A 15,682-nucleotide genomic window follows, 5' to 3' on the forward strand; every position below is an offset into this window, starting at 1 on the left:
AAATTATCATTTAGTATTATTGAAGACTTGATGTAGGTGTTGTTGAAGGAAAAGATAAAAAATTTAAAATTATCATCTTGTAAGAATTATCAGATGAGGGGCTGGGAATATGGCCTAGTGGCAAGAGTGCTTGACTCGCATACATGAAGCCATGGGTTCGATTCCCAAGCACCACATATATAGAAAATGGCCAGAAGTGGTGCTGTGGCTCAAGTGGCTGAGTACTAGCCTTGAGCAAAAAGAAGCCAGGGACAGTGCTCAGCCCTGAGTCCAAGGCCCAGGACTGGCAAAAAAAAAAAAGAATTATCAGATGAACATACTCTGTTGTCATTTCCTACTGTCCTGGCCTCTGATGGTTTATATTTTCTCTCTGTTGTCTAGTCACTCTATCTTATTCCTTATTCTTATTTGAAGGGTAGCTAGTGGGACGCTTTAAACTGTCCTTATTTTAATAGTGAACTTCTAGGCCTCTGACTGCCAGGAAGTTTTAGTACCTACTATCCACCTAAGAATCTGAGCTCTGAGAGCCAAGATTTGGAGACAATTTAGGCAGAAAAATCTGAGAGAGACTCTCATCTCCAGTTAGCCATCAAGAGGTCAGAAATGGAAATGTGGCTCAAATAGTACAGCAGTAACTGAGAGTAAAAGCTAAATGAGAGTGAGACGTCCTAAGTTCAAGCCTCAATGCTAACATAAAACATAAATTAATAATAAAAAGAGGTGTTGATAGATAAGACTTTTGTAGCCTTATAAGATTTGTCATATGTTCTCGCATTATGATGATGGTTGTTTTGTTAATAACTTTTCTGGAGGAGAGGGAATGTCACTATGAGAAAATAGCTGAGAAAACAAGGAAGGAAAGATTTATTGTGGATCACAGTTTCAGAGACTTCATTCCATAGTCAGCTGGTCTTAATGCTCTTAGGCTCTTGGTAGGACAGAAACATTATGTATGACAGAAATATGGAGGAGAGCTGTTCGCCCTTTTGTGGCCAGGAAGCTGAGAGAAAGAGCTAATAGGGCCAGGACAACATATATCTTTCCAGGGCACACATCCAGTAGCCTCCCAATAAAATTAGCATCTTATAAATCCATCAAGTTGTTGATTTAGTGGATTATATCAGTCTTTAGTAACTATTCATTTCCTAACAACTCATCAGCTGGCAGCCCCAAACAGCTTTGAGAGTTCATGAAGCAGATGAGTCTTCAAAGATTGAAGTCATAACAGTTACCCTGATGATTCAAAGTAATGTTTGAGCCACCTTCAGTCTTGTGCTGAAAACATCCTATGAATTTTTTTTGGCTCTAATTTGAAATATATTTACTCTAGATCTCACTTGTTTCGATCTCACCTCTCTAAATCCCTAACACATCTCTGGCTAGCTTTTTAAGCCTATCTTTATTCTTAAAATTTGCTGGAATCCAGAATGTAATCTCAGGATAATTATTTTCCCTATGCTTCTCTTGCTTTCTCTTTTATGTCTATGTATTATATGCATACTGTGTGTGTGTGTGTGTGTGTGCGCGCGCGCGCGCGCACATGCCAGTCCTAAGGCTTGAATTCAGGGACTACCTTGATGTTTGTGTATGTATGTGTGCCAGTCCTGGGGCTTGAACTCAGAGACTGGGTGCTGTCCCTGAACTTTTTGTGCTGAAGGCTAGTGTTCTGCCACTTGGTGGCAGCTCCACTTCCTGCTTTTTGTGGCAGTTAATTAGAGATAAGAGTCTCATGGACTTTACTGCCCAGGTTTGCTTTGAGCTGCGATTCTCAGATCTCAGCCTCCTCTGTAGCTAAGATTACAGGTATGAGCCACCAGTGCCCAGTTTTATGTATATCAGTTATTAAAGATTTTTCTCTTTATTACCTAGTTTCAAACAATTCCTTCCTAAATTTTTCTAATTTAGAATTTCTATCATATTCCAGGGGAAGGATTTAGGAAATCTTTGTGTTTATTTCACAATTAATCTAGCTTTATTTAGATAGTAGATATTTCAGAGTAAAAGTAAGGATTATTTCTATTTCATCTGTTACATAAACATCCTTTTCAGTATTGTAAATTCACTGAATGGTCTGGAAATAATTTTAATAGACTATAGAAGTTGAAAGTGACAAAGTAGCTAGAGACTTACTAACATATCCTAAGATGAGAAACCTTTTTATGAAAAGTCATTTTCCTGAGGAGGTTCCTTTAAAGACTTTGCTACCATTTACCAAATATTTAGAGATAATCTGGTGTGCCTTTCTAGTTTTTAGCACTGTTGATGTGGTGGGTAAGGGGAAAATGTTATAAAAAGTAGAGTAACTATTTACTCAAACAAAATTACAACACTACAACATGAAGACAATACTATACTGTAATGTCTCCTTACTTGGTCAGGAAGTTAGGAAGACTATTCTATGTAGTACACTATTTTGAAACTATTTCCCTAGTCCTCCACTAAGATTTAAGTTTCTTAGAAGCAGGAGATGTCATTTTCATGTCTACTTGTAATGCTTGCCATTCAGCAGCTCTCTAAATAACTCTTGTTCTGAAATGTATATATAATGGAAACTTTAAGAACATCATCCTAATCATTATACAGTTTATATCTTATGGACCATAAAGTGGAAAAGATATTTATGTTTTTAATTTTTTTTTTGTAGATTCGTGGTACTCTGAAGAGCTGGACCAAGTTGTGGTGTGTGTTGAAACCTGGGGTGCTACTGATCTATAAAACTCAAAAAAATGGCCAGTGGGTTGGAACAGTCCTTCTGAATGCCTGTGAAATCATTGAACGACCATCAAAAAAGGATGGTTTTTGTTTCAAGCTTTTCCATCCTTTGGAGCAGTCTATTTGGGCAGTAAAGGTATGTTAAGTATTTTAACGGGTAAGAAGTAAAGATGACTATGAGTAGAACTGAAATAAATTATATAGTTTTTGTGCTTTCCCAGGACTTATAAATCTTTTTCTTTTTCAAAGGCATCATTCCTCCCTCCCCTTTTTTTTGTTTAAAATGAAATGTGTGAGGGGGCTGGGGATATGGCCTAGTGGCAAGAGTGCTTGCCTCGTATACATGAGGCCCTGGGTTCAATTCCCCAGCACCACATATACAGAAAATGTCCAGAAGTGGTGCTGTGGCTCAAGTGGCAGAGTGCTAGCCTTGAGCAAAAAGAAGCCAGGGACAGTGCTCAGGCCCTGAGTCCAAGGACCAGGACGAGCCAAAAAAAAAAAAAAAAAAAAGTGTGCCAAAAGGCTTTGATTGCTTTCAACATCTAACTTAAATGATTATATATGGTCCTTGGGGATGCAATTTATACTTTTTTTTCAATCTGTAATTACTAATTCTTTGTAACTTTTTTTTTCTTTTCATTGGAGTAGTAAGGTCACCTGGAACAGAAATTGCCATTTATTTTTGTGGTCTCTACTATCATGATGTGAACATGTGATGGGAAATCTAGAAGCAGAAGCAGTTCTGCTTACTTTTAAGAGAGGTAGCCTTCTTTACGATGGAGCTTTGTGCTCTTTATCGTTAAAAGCTATTACTATGTCACTTCTGTACTATGAAACAGATAAGCAGGGAAGTAGAAATGCCTCTAATAAAATTAAATAATCCTCAAATTTTATAAACAATAGATATGCAGCTATAATACTTTATTAACAGACCATTGCATTATTGTCTAGACAGGTCAGATCAACCTTGAATAAACGTAGAACTCTTCTTTTAAGGAAATCTACCTAATTGAGATTTGGATTAATTAAAAGTAGCCTTGGCTTAAAGCAGTGTTCATGTATTTAGGAAAATAGCTGAACTTTGTGTCTTTTTCAGTAATATAGAGCCATTATAGGAGTAGAGTTAGGAATACATAATTTGTATACTGGGATTAGGTACCTTCTACAGGAAAAAGAATTCAATCCATAGACTCTTGGTATTTTATATGAAATTGGTTAGCCTTTATAACTCTAAGGAGGATATGATTTCCTTCCAATTACAGATAGCACTGATGACCAAAGAGATTTCTTTAGTAATTTTTCCAATAAAGAGTCAGGAAAATCTAAGATGTTTGGTTTTGTGTTCTTTCCTATACTGTTCTAGGAACTGGCCCATGCATTATAAAGCTATGTGAAAATGCATAGGGTACTATGGTATTTTTTAACCCTTACTGATTTTCCCTCTTACTTTTTTATTTAGAATCTTCATATTTAGCACCTTACATTTATACTTACTAGAGTCTACTTTATTTCTATAGTAGTGGTACTGGTATGCAGGGCTTTTTGCTTGCTAAAGCAGGCACTACTTCAGTCACACCCAGTTCCTCATTTCATTCGTTAACCTGAAAACCTTAACCTTTGTAGAACAACTTTTAAAATTCTGCTTATGCATCAAAATTAATGCTTAGCTTTCTTTCCACATAAGAACTGTATCTGCCTAAGATAAGACTTGGGGATTCCATGTTTGTGTTAACTATTTTAAAAACATCTCTAGCCCTCAAAAAAAATCCTTTCATTTTGCTTTTTTTTTTTTTAGAAAAAAATAGTTTTATACTAGTTCTTTAAAAACAAATATATCATAAAATAGAGATTTATAAAGTTATAAAATAGAGATTTCCTTTTTCCTAGGCCCAGTCAAAAATTAATTCTTGTTCAAAATTGAATTCTTCTTCAAGTTTCTGTTAAGGAGCTATATTTGTTGAAAAAGAGCTTTTTACTTAATATTTTCATTCTCAAGAATGATTTAGAGTTTGTTGCTTTTCCATTACAATCCATGCCTGGTATGATCCATTGTCTGATCTAGGTAATAGTGGCAATAAAATATTGGGATCTCATGATACTTACTCTGTACCATTTATTTTGTTTTTAAGGGTCCTAAAGGTGAAGCAGTTGGATCCATAACTCAGCCCCTACCTAGCAGTTATTTGATCATCCGAGCTACTTCAGAGTCAGATGGTAAATACCTGTTGAATGGGTTTTTTAAAATTTTGATTGTTTTAGTGTTATCGTTGAAGGAATTCTTTTCTCTTATGTTTTAATGTGCTTGCTCAGCTGACACTCTACCACTTGAGCCACACCTTGAGCCTGGCTTTTTGCTAGTTATTTGGGAGATGATCTTGGGATTTTTCTACCCAGTATGGCTACTAACCACTGTCTTCTAGATCTCAGTCTCCTTTGGTAGCTAGGATTACAGATATGAGCTACCAGTGCCTAAAGTAGTTCTCTTCTTAGGATCACACTTGGAGCAGAAACATTGTAATCATAAACTGGGTAGATTCTAATAGTATAACTCCTTTGAACAATTAGCTAACAGTTTAAGAAAATGAGTATGAGGAAGCAGAAACATGTTAGTCTGAGGAGGAGGAGGAAGACAATAGAGAGGAGGAATGGTGGGCAAATAGTCATAATATTCAATGCACATATATGGGAAAGGAACTATATAACTTGGGGGAATAGGTGAGGTCTGTTCCGAGATAGATGAGACCCTGGGGAGAATGATGGAAGGGGTGACATTGATCAAGCTGTCTATACTCATAAATTGATATGTTGAATTGAAATCTCTTCGTGAAAGCACTTAAAGATAATTTTTTAAAAATAAACTGCTTAAAATACTACACACATTAATTTGGTAGACAAATATGACAGGAATTAATAATTCATAATAATTGAGCATTATGTTAATAACTCGGTTTTCCTCTTTGTCCTCTGTTGACATATGGATACTTTTTTTAACTTCTTAGTGTTCTTTATAATAGCTCATTAAATTTTATCAATTTATATAGATTTAACTCTATTTTATGATTAAAAGTTAACATTTGTGAGATATGAATATGCTATTTTTGCTTTTATTTTACATTTGTATTTGAACATTAAAGTACAAAATCCTTTATTTCACACTCACTCATCAACTTGATACCTAAATTATGAGGCAAATATGGAGAAAGAAAAACTTATTTATATGAAGGCAAAATTACTTTAAAACTTTAATAATTGATAATAGATTTTTTTCTTTACTTTCAAGTTTCATAGTTTAGATTAGCTTGATGTAGGGATTCTAATAACCTTTTAAAGTTGACTTTCATTTACTAGCAGATTTTTAAAAATTGGTATACATTAGTTGTATAAGGGGAATTATTTTGTGACATTTTCCTATATGTACAATGTATCCTGATCAAACCTCCTTACTCTGTCCTTCTTCCCAATCCCCTTCCCACTGCATAAAAAAATGTCAGCAGTTTCATTGTTCTGTTTTCATATATACAAATAAACTATATGGGTTATATCATCCCCATTTACTCCCTTAATTAGTCCTCTCCTTCCCACTGGTGCTCACTCCGAGTCTGTCATGGAATATAGTCATGAGTGTTCACTGTGAAAATGTCTTATATGGCTGGCACTTCCATTAGATCTTTAAACAAATATATATGGATTTTAAGAGCATTTGAGACCTAAGAGATGAGCATTATTTCTGCTAATGGAGTCGAGTTTGAATATCACAAATATGGCAATGAGTGATGGCATTATACAAGCACTTTCTTGTCTTAAGTCTTTTCACGTTAAGTGAAATAATTGAGACTCAGGGACAAGTATCACCTCTTTTTCTCTCATATGTAAGATGCAGAGAATGGATGAAAATAGTTGTTAGAGAAGTGGAAGAGAACCAGGGCAAGCAATGTTAGTGGGGAAGGAATAGGGGAGAGGTTGATATGATCAAAATATGTTAAATGCAAGTATGAAGATATCACAGTAAAATTCATTATTAATTCATGGTAAAAATCATTCATACATGCATAAGTAGAATGTGTGCTAAGCCTGGGTATAGATCTCTTGTCCAGATATAGTAGAAGCATAATTATACATTTTGCTTGTTAACCTTCAAAATATACTGAATGTCACTGTTTAAAGTTTGGAAAATAGCACTAACTTATTTTATATTATGTATACTTGCTAATCTGTGTTATTATTCATTTATCTGTGGTATTTAAATGCCTAGTATATGAAAAGCATTTGTAACTGAGTATTAATAAACACTAGCACAACTGTATTCAAATTAACTTTTCCACTGCAGGTTTTTCAAGGAAGTAATAATAAATTTAATAATTTTAATAAATTAAAATTAATGATAGTTTCATAGATTTTCTTGTATGTACTATGTGTTTTTCTAGGCAGGTGCTGGATGGATGCTTTGGAATTGGCTTTAAAATGTTCTAGTCTTCTTAAACGTACAATGATCAGGGAAGGAAAGGAGCATGACTTGAGCATTTCATCTGATAACACACATGTGACTTTGTATGGCTTATTACGTGCTAATAATCTCCATAGTGGTGACAACTTCCAGTAAGTAGATACTCTACTAATTTGGTGATGATTTCAGAGACCATGTTGTTCACTAGGGTAGATGTCAGTTCTCATATTTTACTAATGCACATAAGATTAAAATTTGCCTATCTCCCCATTACATGACCTAAACTCTTCAAATTTTGTTGGTCTGGTATGATCAGGTACAAGAACTTATTTTTTTATTCTATTCAAACGTGTATTTCCTTGAGACAGGGTCTCACCATACAGCCTAGGCTAGCTCTGAATTCACACTTCTCCTGCCTCAGTCAGTATCTTGTATTTAAATTACAGGCATGTGATTGATTGATTGTCAGTCTTGGGGCTTGAACTCTGGGCCTACACATTGTCTTTGAGCTCTTTTTGCTCAGCGCTAGTACTCTACCACTTTAGCCATAGCACCACTCCCAGCTTTTTCTGTGGTTAATAAGAGATATAATTCTTATGGATTTTCCTGCCAAGGCTGGCTTCAAACTATGATCCTCATATCTCAGCCTCCTGCATAGCTAGGATTACAGGTGTGAGCCACTGGTGCCCTGCCTATTTTTTCTTGACCACAAGTAAGACTGATTTTTGTTTCAAGCAGTAATGTTTGTAAAGCTAAGGGGAAAAGTCTAATGAGGAATAGTCCAAAATTTGTTTTGAGATTTTAATCCAAAAGTCAGGGTCAGAAATGTATCCAATGCCTAACGTATGAAACTGTAACCTCTCTATACATCACTTTGACAATAAATAAGAAAAAATAAATAAAAATAAGTCAGGGTCAAGGAGCTTAGATACATTTCTTAATATCTCCCAAGGTTTTTATGTAACATGCCTTTATTTACTAATCTATGAAATAATAATTTTATCTATCTCATAGAGTAATCTTGGGAATTAAATGAGTTAAACTACATAAACCCTTCTAGAACAATGCATTAATATTCATAACATCTTATTCTCTTAAGGTTAAATGATAGTGAAATTGATCGACAGCATTTTAAGGACCAAGATATGTATTCTGATAAATCTGATAAAGAAAATGATCAGGAGCATGATGAATCAGACAATGAGGTACTGGGAAAAAGTGAAGAAAGTGACACAGATACATCAGAAAGACAAGATGACTCATATATTGAGCCTGAGCCTGTTGAGCCTTTGAAGGAGACCACCTACACTGAACAGAGCCATGAAGAACTTGGAGAGGTATAAGTCTATTTTCAGATTCTGGCTTTCTGATTCCTGAAAATTGGATAATCAGATTATAGATATCTGCTTGTTTTTATCTTCTTGAATACTTACATAATATGCTTACTTCAAAAGGTGCATGTATATAAGATAAATCAGGATTTGTAAACAACTAAACACATATGCTCTCACAAATAACAGTCTAGACTATTAAATTTAAAGTTTGCATTTCCTTCAAGTTTAAGTTTTGAAATATTGGACTGTTCAATGTTGTTGGATGCAAATGTTGCTGCTCAGTCTTTGCTGAGTACAAAGTAAATTGCAAGGAAACTTGAGATTGTAACTTTTGTGTTGTTACCAAGGCATAAAAGTAGATGTAGTGTGAAATAATAGGATACAGTGTTTTTGTAGTGGGTTTTTTATGAATATTACTCACTTTGGTATCTCTTGTTGCTCCCCTTCTACCTAAGTTCTATAGCTATAGAGTTTATTATCTAGAGGGTTATGTGCACATTTCAAGGATGATTGAAGTAGTACTGGAGAGAATTCATGCTTTCAATTGCCTGTGTATCTGTATGTCTGAAATGAATATATTTCAATGTGTTTTGTTAATTGCTAAAGGCAGGTGAAGCTTCTCAAACAGAAACTGTGTCTGAGGAAAATAAAAGCCTTATCTGGACATTGTTAAAACAAGTTCGCCCTGGCATGGACCTCTCCAGGGTGGTTCTGCCTACATTTATTTTGGAACCTCGTTCTTTCCTGGATAAACTTTCAGATTACTACTATCATGCAGATTTCCTGTCTGAGTAAGTATATTCTTATTCCCTAAAATAGAAGATACAATTTTAGATTCTCAATTCAAATTTTTAGATTCTCAAGAATACTACTTCTGATCATTATACCTTTCCGTAATCATGTTGTGTAAGGAGACTTATCTCTCACTTCTGTAGTATACCTTACAACTATACTTAAAATTTCCTTGCAATCATTGGCTCCTAGACCTGCTCACTAAACTAACACAATGACATGGAATTGGTATTGTTCTTCTGAAACAAAGCCCTTCTGCAGATCCCATTCTTGGGCTTTTGCTTGTCTATCTATATGCTTATGAGACCTGTGCAACTTGTCACAACCAAATGACCTTCCAGTTGCTGGCTGTTGACATGAATCTTTTTTTGTCATCTTTGCTTTTCATCTGAATAAGGCAGGGGAAGAAATGTTCATTTCTCTTCCAAATGATTTTTGGAAAATCATAAACTTTGCACACCTTTCCACATGTCTCCTGCTGAATTCATTCCAGCAAGTTGTAGTGTTTGAAGGCCTTGTTTTCTATCATACTGAGTTCTGGCCTTATGACTTGACTTTTAGAATCTGTATCAGTATTTGATTCTTTTTATTAATTACATCAGTGAATAGAGCAGAAAAACAAATCCTAACTGGAATCAAACGATAATTAAATTGTGGGAAATTTTTACAATTTAAGTTATAGATATTGTTAACCTCTCTAAAATAAAACAATTTCTTAGAAATTTAATGAAAAAACAAGTAGTTTATCATTGTTGTTCTTGTTAATATACTATGTGAATTTATTTTTTTTTAATCTTCCCTATGCTTTAGCCCCTGTTATCCACTGTATTTGATTTTGGTGCCCTGGGTATTGTATATGTGTTTGTCTTAATTAGGGAAGGGAAGGGCAACATCAAAATGTTGGGACAAAGAGTAAAAGGCAAACCAATGCAGCAGCAATACTTACAAGACAATATGTGGTTAAAAAAAATAATTGTACAACGGGATGGGGAAGAATTGGGAAGGAGGGAGAAAAATGAGGGAGGAGGTAACAAGTTTGACAAGAAATGGACTCACTACCTTACATATATGTAACTATAACCCCTCTGTACATCACCTTGACAATAAAAATTAAAAAAACATTTAATGAAAATATTCAACCTGTAGAGAAGGCGGGAAGAAATGACCAAGCATTTAAAAAATGAAGAAATAGAAATTGCTCATAAACATGTAAGCCTTCTTCAAAATAAGAAAATTTAGATTCAGACTAAAGCAACAATAGTGGTGTTCATACACCATAATGACAAAAAAAACTCAAAAGCTTTTATATACTAGTTCTTCTATCTTCTATATTTTTTATCCTTTCTACCTAGAACTTAATTCTTCTCAAACTATAAGCAAGTTGCTGTTAATCATATTAGTCTTCTTAAGAGATACCTATTGTCATGAATGAAAAGGTTGTACTTTACCAGCAATGGAAGAGCACCTTTGTAATCTGAGAATTTGGAAATGAAACAGGAGAATCACAAGTTCATGGCCAACCTGGGAAGTATAGCAGATCCTGTCTAAAAAGGAAGAGAATCAGAGAGAGGGAAAGCCGGGGAAGCAGGAAGGAAGAGAGCAGGGAGAGAGGAGGAGTCAAAATAAAGTTGCATTTTTCTACCAACATACACTCTTGCCAAGGCTCATCCTCAGGACTCATACAAACTAGCACAGTACTTTTGAAGAGAATCTTGTATATTTGCCAAATTATAAATACATTAAGCCTTTGATCCAGGAATCCTGATTATGTAGCTCCCACATATCCTAAATGACAAAATCAAGATTGTTCCCTCGAGTTTGTAGTGGTGAAACAGATTTAGCTTAAATGTCCAGCCATAGTTGGCTGGTTAAATAATGCACGGTACATTGAGATAGAACTCATGTAGAAGGCCCTCTGGTAAAAAACAAAAAAATGGGGTACAGAAGAGTAAATAGTATTTGTTACTCCCACCCCCTTCTTAAGTAAAACAAGGTGTTTTCTATTTGCTCATTTATGCGAACAAAAACTTTTAAAAGACCCTTTAGCCAAACTTTCCTTTAGAAGACAAATAGAAACAATGTAGAAAGATAGACAGTATTTCATACTACTGTATATAATTCATTTGAAGATATATGTACTGAAGACATAGTCTTCATATTGCTTTGATTTTTGACCTACCATCTGTTACAAGTTATATTTTCCAGTCATAGTATATTGAGTTAATGTTTTTAAATGTTGAAAAATGTACCTATAAATACTTTGGGTTATTATTTTGTATTTTTAGGGCTGCTCTTGAGGAAAATCCTTACTTCCGTTTAAAGAAAGTAGTAAAGTGGTATTTGTCAGGATTCTATAAAAAGCCAAAGGTAATGCTTATATTTTTCTTTAACTTTTTATAAGTTCTTCATATTTGTGTGTATTTACTTACAATTACTAGCAAAATTACAAAATGCTTGATTATTTAGACGTGCATTTTGATTGAAGTCAAATTTTTCATGTAAATTTTATTTAGTTCAAAATTTTATAAAGATATCTTTATTAGATTATACAGTTAAATTTGTGCTGGCTTATCTAAACTTTTGATTGTTCTGTTTTTATAATTTGAACCCTCTTATTTTTTTTTTTTAAATTTAGGGACTAAAGAAACCTTATAATCCTATACTTGGTGAGACTTTCCGTTGTTTATGGATTCATCCAAGAACAAGCAGCAAAACGTTTTATATTGCTGAACAGGTATTAGAAATGCATGCTACAAAAACAAAACAAATTTGGAAGTTGCTGAGATATTTTTACGAAAATGTTGACTCAGTAAATTCACTATTGCTTTAGCCTTTCGACTAGTGAATGTTTTTGTTGGGCATTATAGCCTTTTAGTACTAAATACTACGACATACCATTCTGCTAAGAATTACTCTTGCATTCATGAATTTCCTTAATAAAAATCTTTATTTCTCCTCCCTACCTCCTCATCCACCCTTTTTCATTTATGTTTATTTATGATCATTCTCAAAATTCCCAGTATTTCTTCAACCTCCAAGTCAGATGTACACCAATTTCTCTAACATTCAAAGTCTCCCAGTTTTCTTCCAAACTGATCTTCAATAAAAATATTTTGTAGTTAGCCATACCTATGCATTCACAAATAGGTAACCTCATCTTACACTCCCTTGCCTCATGTTTTTGTACCTGTATTGGAATTTGAACTGAGGGCTTGGTACTCACACTGGACTTTTTTGTTGAGGCTGTCTCTTTACCATTTGATCCACAGCTCTATGTCTGGCTTTTTGCTGGTTCATTGGAGACGAGAGTTTCTTGGGCTTTCTTGCTCAGGCTGGCTTCAAATTGAAGTTCTCAGATCTTAGCCTCCTGAATAGCGAAGATTACAGCATGAGCCACCGGTGCCCAGCTCTATTTCTTCTTTTTTTTTGTCCAGTCCTGGGGCTTGGACTCAGGGCCTGAGCACTGTCCCTGGCTTCTTTTTGCTCAAGGCTAACACTCTGCCACTTGAGCCACAGCGCCACTTCTGGTCACTTTCTGTATATGTGGTGCTGAGGAATTGAACCCAGGGCCTCATGTATACGAGGCAAGCGCTCTTGCCACTAGGCCATATCCCCAGCCCCTATTTCTTCATTATTTTAATATTTATTTTTCCATCCAATATTTTTCATTCTTTATCTAAACAAGGCCTAACTCCTTGTTCTTTATCATCCAAATAACTGCAGCACCCAGTGACTTCCCTTGTAAAACATCAGTATTATTTTTGTGATTACCCATTCTTAAGTTATTGTTTTAACAATTGTTTTATTTACTTTATAACAAGATGTTTATTTCTCTAGTTCAGGGAAAGATAACGTTGTATCCTTCTACTCCTCAAAGCTATTTCTTTTTTTTTGTTGTACACATAGTAGGCAGTCAGAAAATATTACTTAATTTCTAAACTTTCATTAAGTTATATTTATGTACATCTGTTTTCATAATTCTCCATTTTCTCTCTTGTCTATGTAAACCTAGGGAATGCGGTATTCTTTCTCAATAACAAATGACTTCATTTCACTAATTCTGACCTTTAAAAATCTTCTTATCCTGGAGATTGTATTATACTATTCAAGTTGAAACTGAACTATTCAATTTTTAAGACATTTTCTATCTCTGTAATTCTTCACAAAATTGATGAGTTTAAGGGAAAAAAGCTAATACAGTTAGCTTTGAAAGAAACCTAAGATGTAAGCATTGAGTTATTAAAATACCATCTCACAAAGTATGTTATGTTCACTAAGCCTAATATGATGAATAACTAAGATATATTAGTTATATACTGCTATGTAGTGGATTATTGCAAAAATTGAGTTAAAGCCATATTATCTCATATGATCAGGCTCAGGAATCTGGATGCTACCTAAGTGATTCTGGGTCAGGGTCTAATGAAGTTAGTGCAATTATTTGCAGACTTGAGTAGCTGGAAAGTTGGCCTTCAAGCTTCTCCCATGCTGTTACAAAAGATAATTCACTTCCTCAATACATGAGCCTTCTGTAGGATTTTTTTTTTCACGAAATCAAGACTGGCTTCTTTGAGCTTAGGGGGCTAGGGGTGAGGGGTAGCAAATAACCAAGGACCACCCCCCCCAAGTTGGAAGCTATAGTGTAAAGTAATAAAAGATATAGTATCATTTCTGCATAAACTATCTTTGGTTCATTGTAAAGGCCTACTTTGTGGTGTTAAAAACTAAGAGGTAGATTTTCTTGGGAGGAGAAAGCTGGCTATACTATAAGCATAAATATTTTGTTACTTGTCAAATGCTGCTTCTTAGTTGTTATAATACTTGAAATTTTGATACTAGCACAGTAATATACTCAGACCATTAATTAAATTTTATATTTTTTTCTATGTCCAATAGGTGTCTCATCATCCACCAATATCTGCCTTTTACGTTAGTAACAGAAAAGATGGCTTTTGCCTCAGTGGTAGTATCCTGGCTAAGTCCAAATTCTATGGTGAGTTTCCCTCTGTCCTAACTTGCACTCTTCCCATAGTGGTAGCATTTTCTGGTTTTTATTTAAAAGTAATATTTGTTTTTAGCAAGGAACTTATGTCATTTTTAGTATCATCTTTGAGTAATAAGTTTTTTTCTCCCATTTATAAATAGAGGTACAACCAGTTCATGTCATTTTAAATGTGAGAACAAATGAATTCAAGACTAAAATAGAAAAAATAAAAGATCTGGCTACTTGAGAGGGTACAGGACCACAGATAAGTCTGTCAGGAAAACATAAAAGTGGTCTTTGATTAAGAACATGGTGTATATTTTTATTTTTTTCAAGATGTCTTCTTTTGGTTCAGGTTTGGGTTTTGCCTTGTTTGGTTTACTTAATGTTTGCTTCTTTTCTTATAAGTGTTACATGTATCTCATACTAGACTATTCCTTTCCAAATACACTTTCAGTTTTTCTTTCTACTCTGGCCATAATGTACACAGCTTTTATGAGCATGCATTCTACCCTTATAGAATTTTTTTGTTTTCAGATTTAGCCATACTGGGGTTTTAACTCAAGGCCTTAATCTTGCTAAGTTGGTGTTTTGCTACTTGAGCCATGGCTTCAGCTCTGCATTTCTTCTGCTTATTTTGGAAATATAGTCTAGCAGACTTTCTGCCTAGACTAACTTTAATTCCCAATCCTCTAAATCTTAGCTTCCTGAATAGCTAAGATTATAAATGTGAGCCAACTAGAGAAATTTACCAAGTTGACGTTTCACATTCTGGTATTGCTTTAGCTGTTGGCATTTTTAACAAAATACTTAAGTAGTTGTACAAATAAGTTGTCATTTGGCAAAGCAGTTTATGAATACAGTGCATCTTGATCATTGTCCCTTTCAGCATTCTCACCCACCCCTCCCAACTCACCCCTTCCCTCACTTTTCTTATTTTTTTAGTATATGTATTGAATTTTTTTTTTTGCCATTTAACAAAGCAGTTTATGTATTGGTGCATCTTGATCCGTATCATCCCTTTAACATTTTTACCCCTTTTTTTTCTTAATTTTCTTATTTTTCTTATTTTTCTTAATTTTGTGATATCCACAATGAATCATTGACTGTGTTCTCCCCCGTCCTCTCCTTCATTAATTTACCCTTCTCCCCTTGGCCCCACCTCTCCTCTAGCAAGTGCCCATTTCCTGGTACTTATTTTTTTGAACTTTGACTTAGTCTTTCTAAAGAGTTATACTATTTGAGCTCTCCATTGTATTATACTTCAGTTAATTCATGTGTAACTGCTTACATGCCACTCCATTTACTTACAGATATATAGGCACATTCTAGTTATCACAAATGAGGAATGCCACATAACCTATGGTTCTCTGCCTTACCTCACTTTGTATAACTTTTTCCAACTCTTTCCATTTC

At 34.5% G+C, this 15,682-nt stretch overlaps 1 protein-coding gene across 10 annotated transcripts in view; it reads left to right on the forward strand.

Annotated features, from left to right (window-relative positions):
• Positions 1–15,682, forward strand: part of Osbpl8 (oxysterol binding protein like 8) — a 131,829-nt gene that overhangs the window by 96,333 nt on the left and 19,814 nt on the right. For all 10 annotated transcript variants that reach the window (XM_048359190.1, XM_048359204.1, XM_048359206.1 and 7 more), the window contains 8 exons: positions 2,645–2,848; positions 4,842–4,926; positions 7,137–7,308; positions 8,256–8,493; positions 9,097–9,281; positions 11,568–11,649; positions 11,918–12,016; positions 14,179–14,275. In XM_048359190.1, the coding sequence (XP_048215147.1) occupies positions 2,645–2,848; positions 4,842–4,926; positions 7,137–7,308; positions 8,256–8,493; positions 9,097–9,281; positions 11,568–11,649; positions 11,918–12,016; positions 14,179–14,275 (1,162 nt within the window). The remainder of the gene's footprint in view (positions 1–2,644; positions 2,849–4,841; positions 4,927–7,136; positions 7,309–8,255; positions 8,494–9,096; positions 9,282–11,567; positions 11,650–11,917; positions 12,017–14,178; positions 14,276–15,682) is intronic.

The sequence above is a fragment of the Perognathus longimembris genome, chromosome 1, assembly GCF_023159225.1.
Source record: "Perognathus longimembris pacificus isolate PPM17 chromosome 1, ASM2315922v1, whole genome shotgun sequence".
NCBI lineage: Eukaryota > Metazoa > Chordata > Mammalia > Rodentia > Heteromyidae > Perognathus > Perognathus longimembris.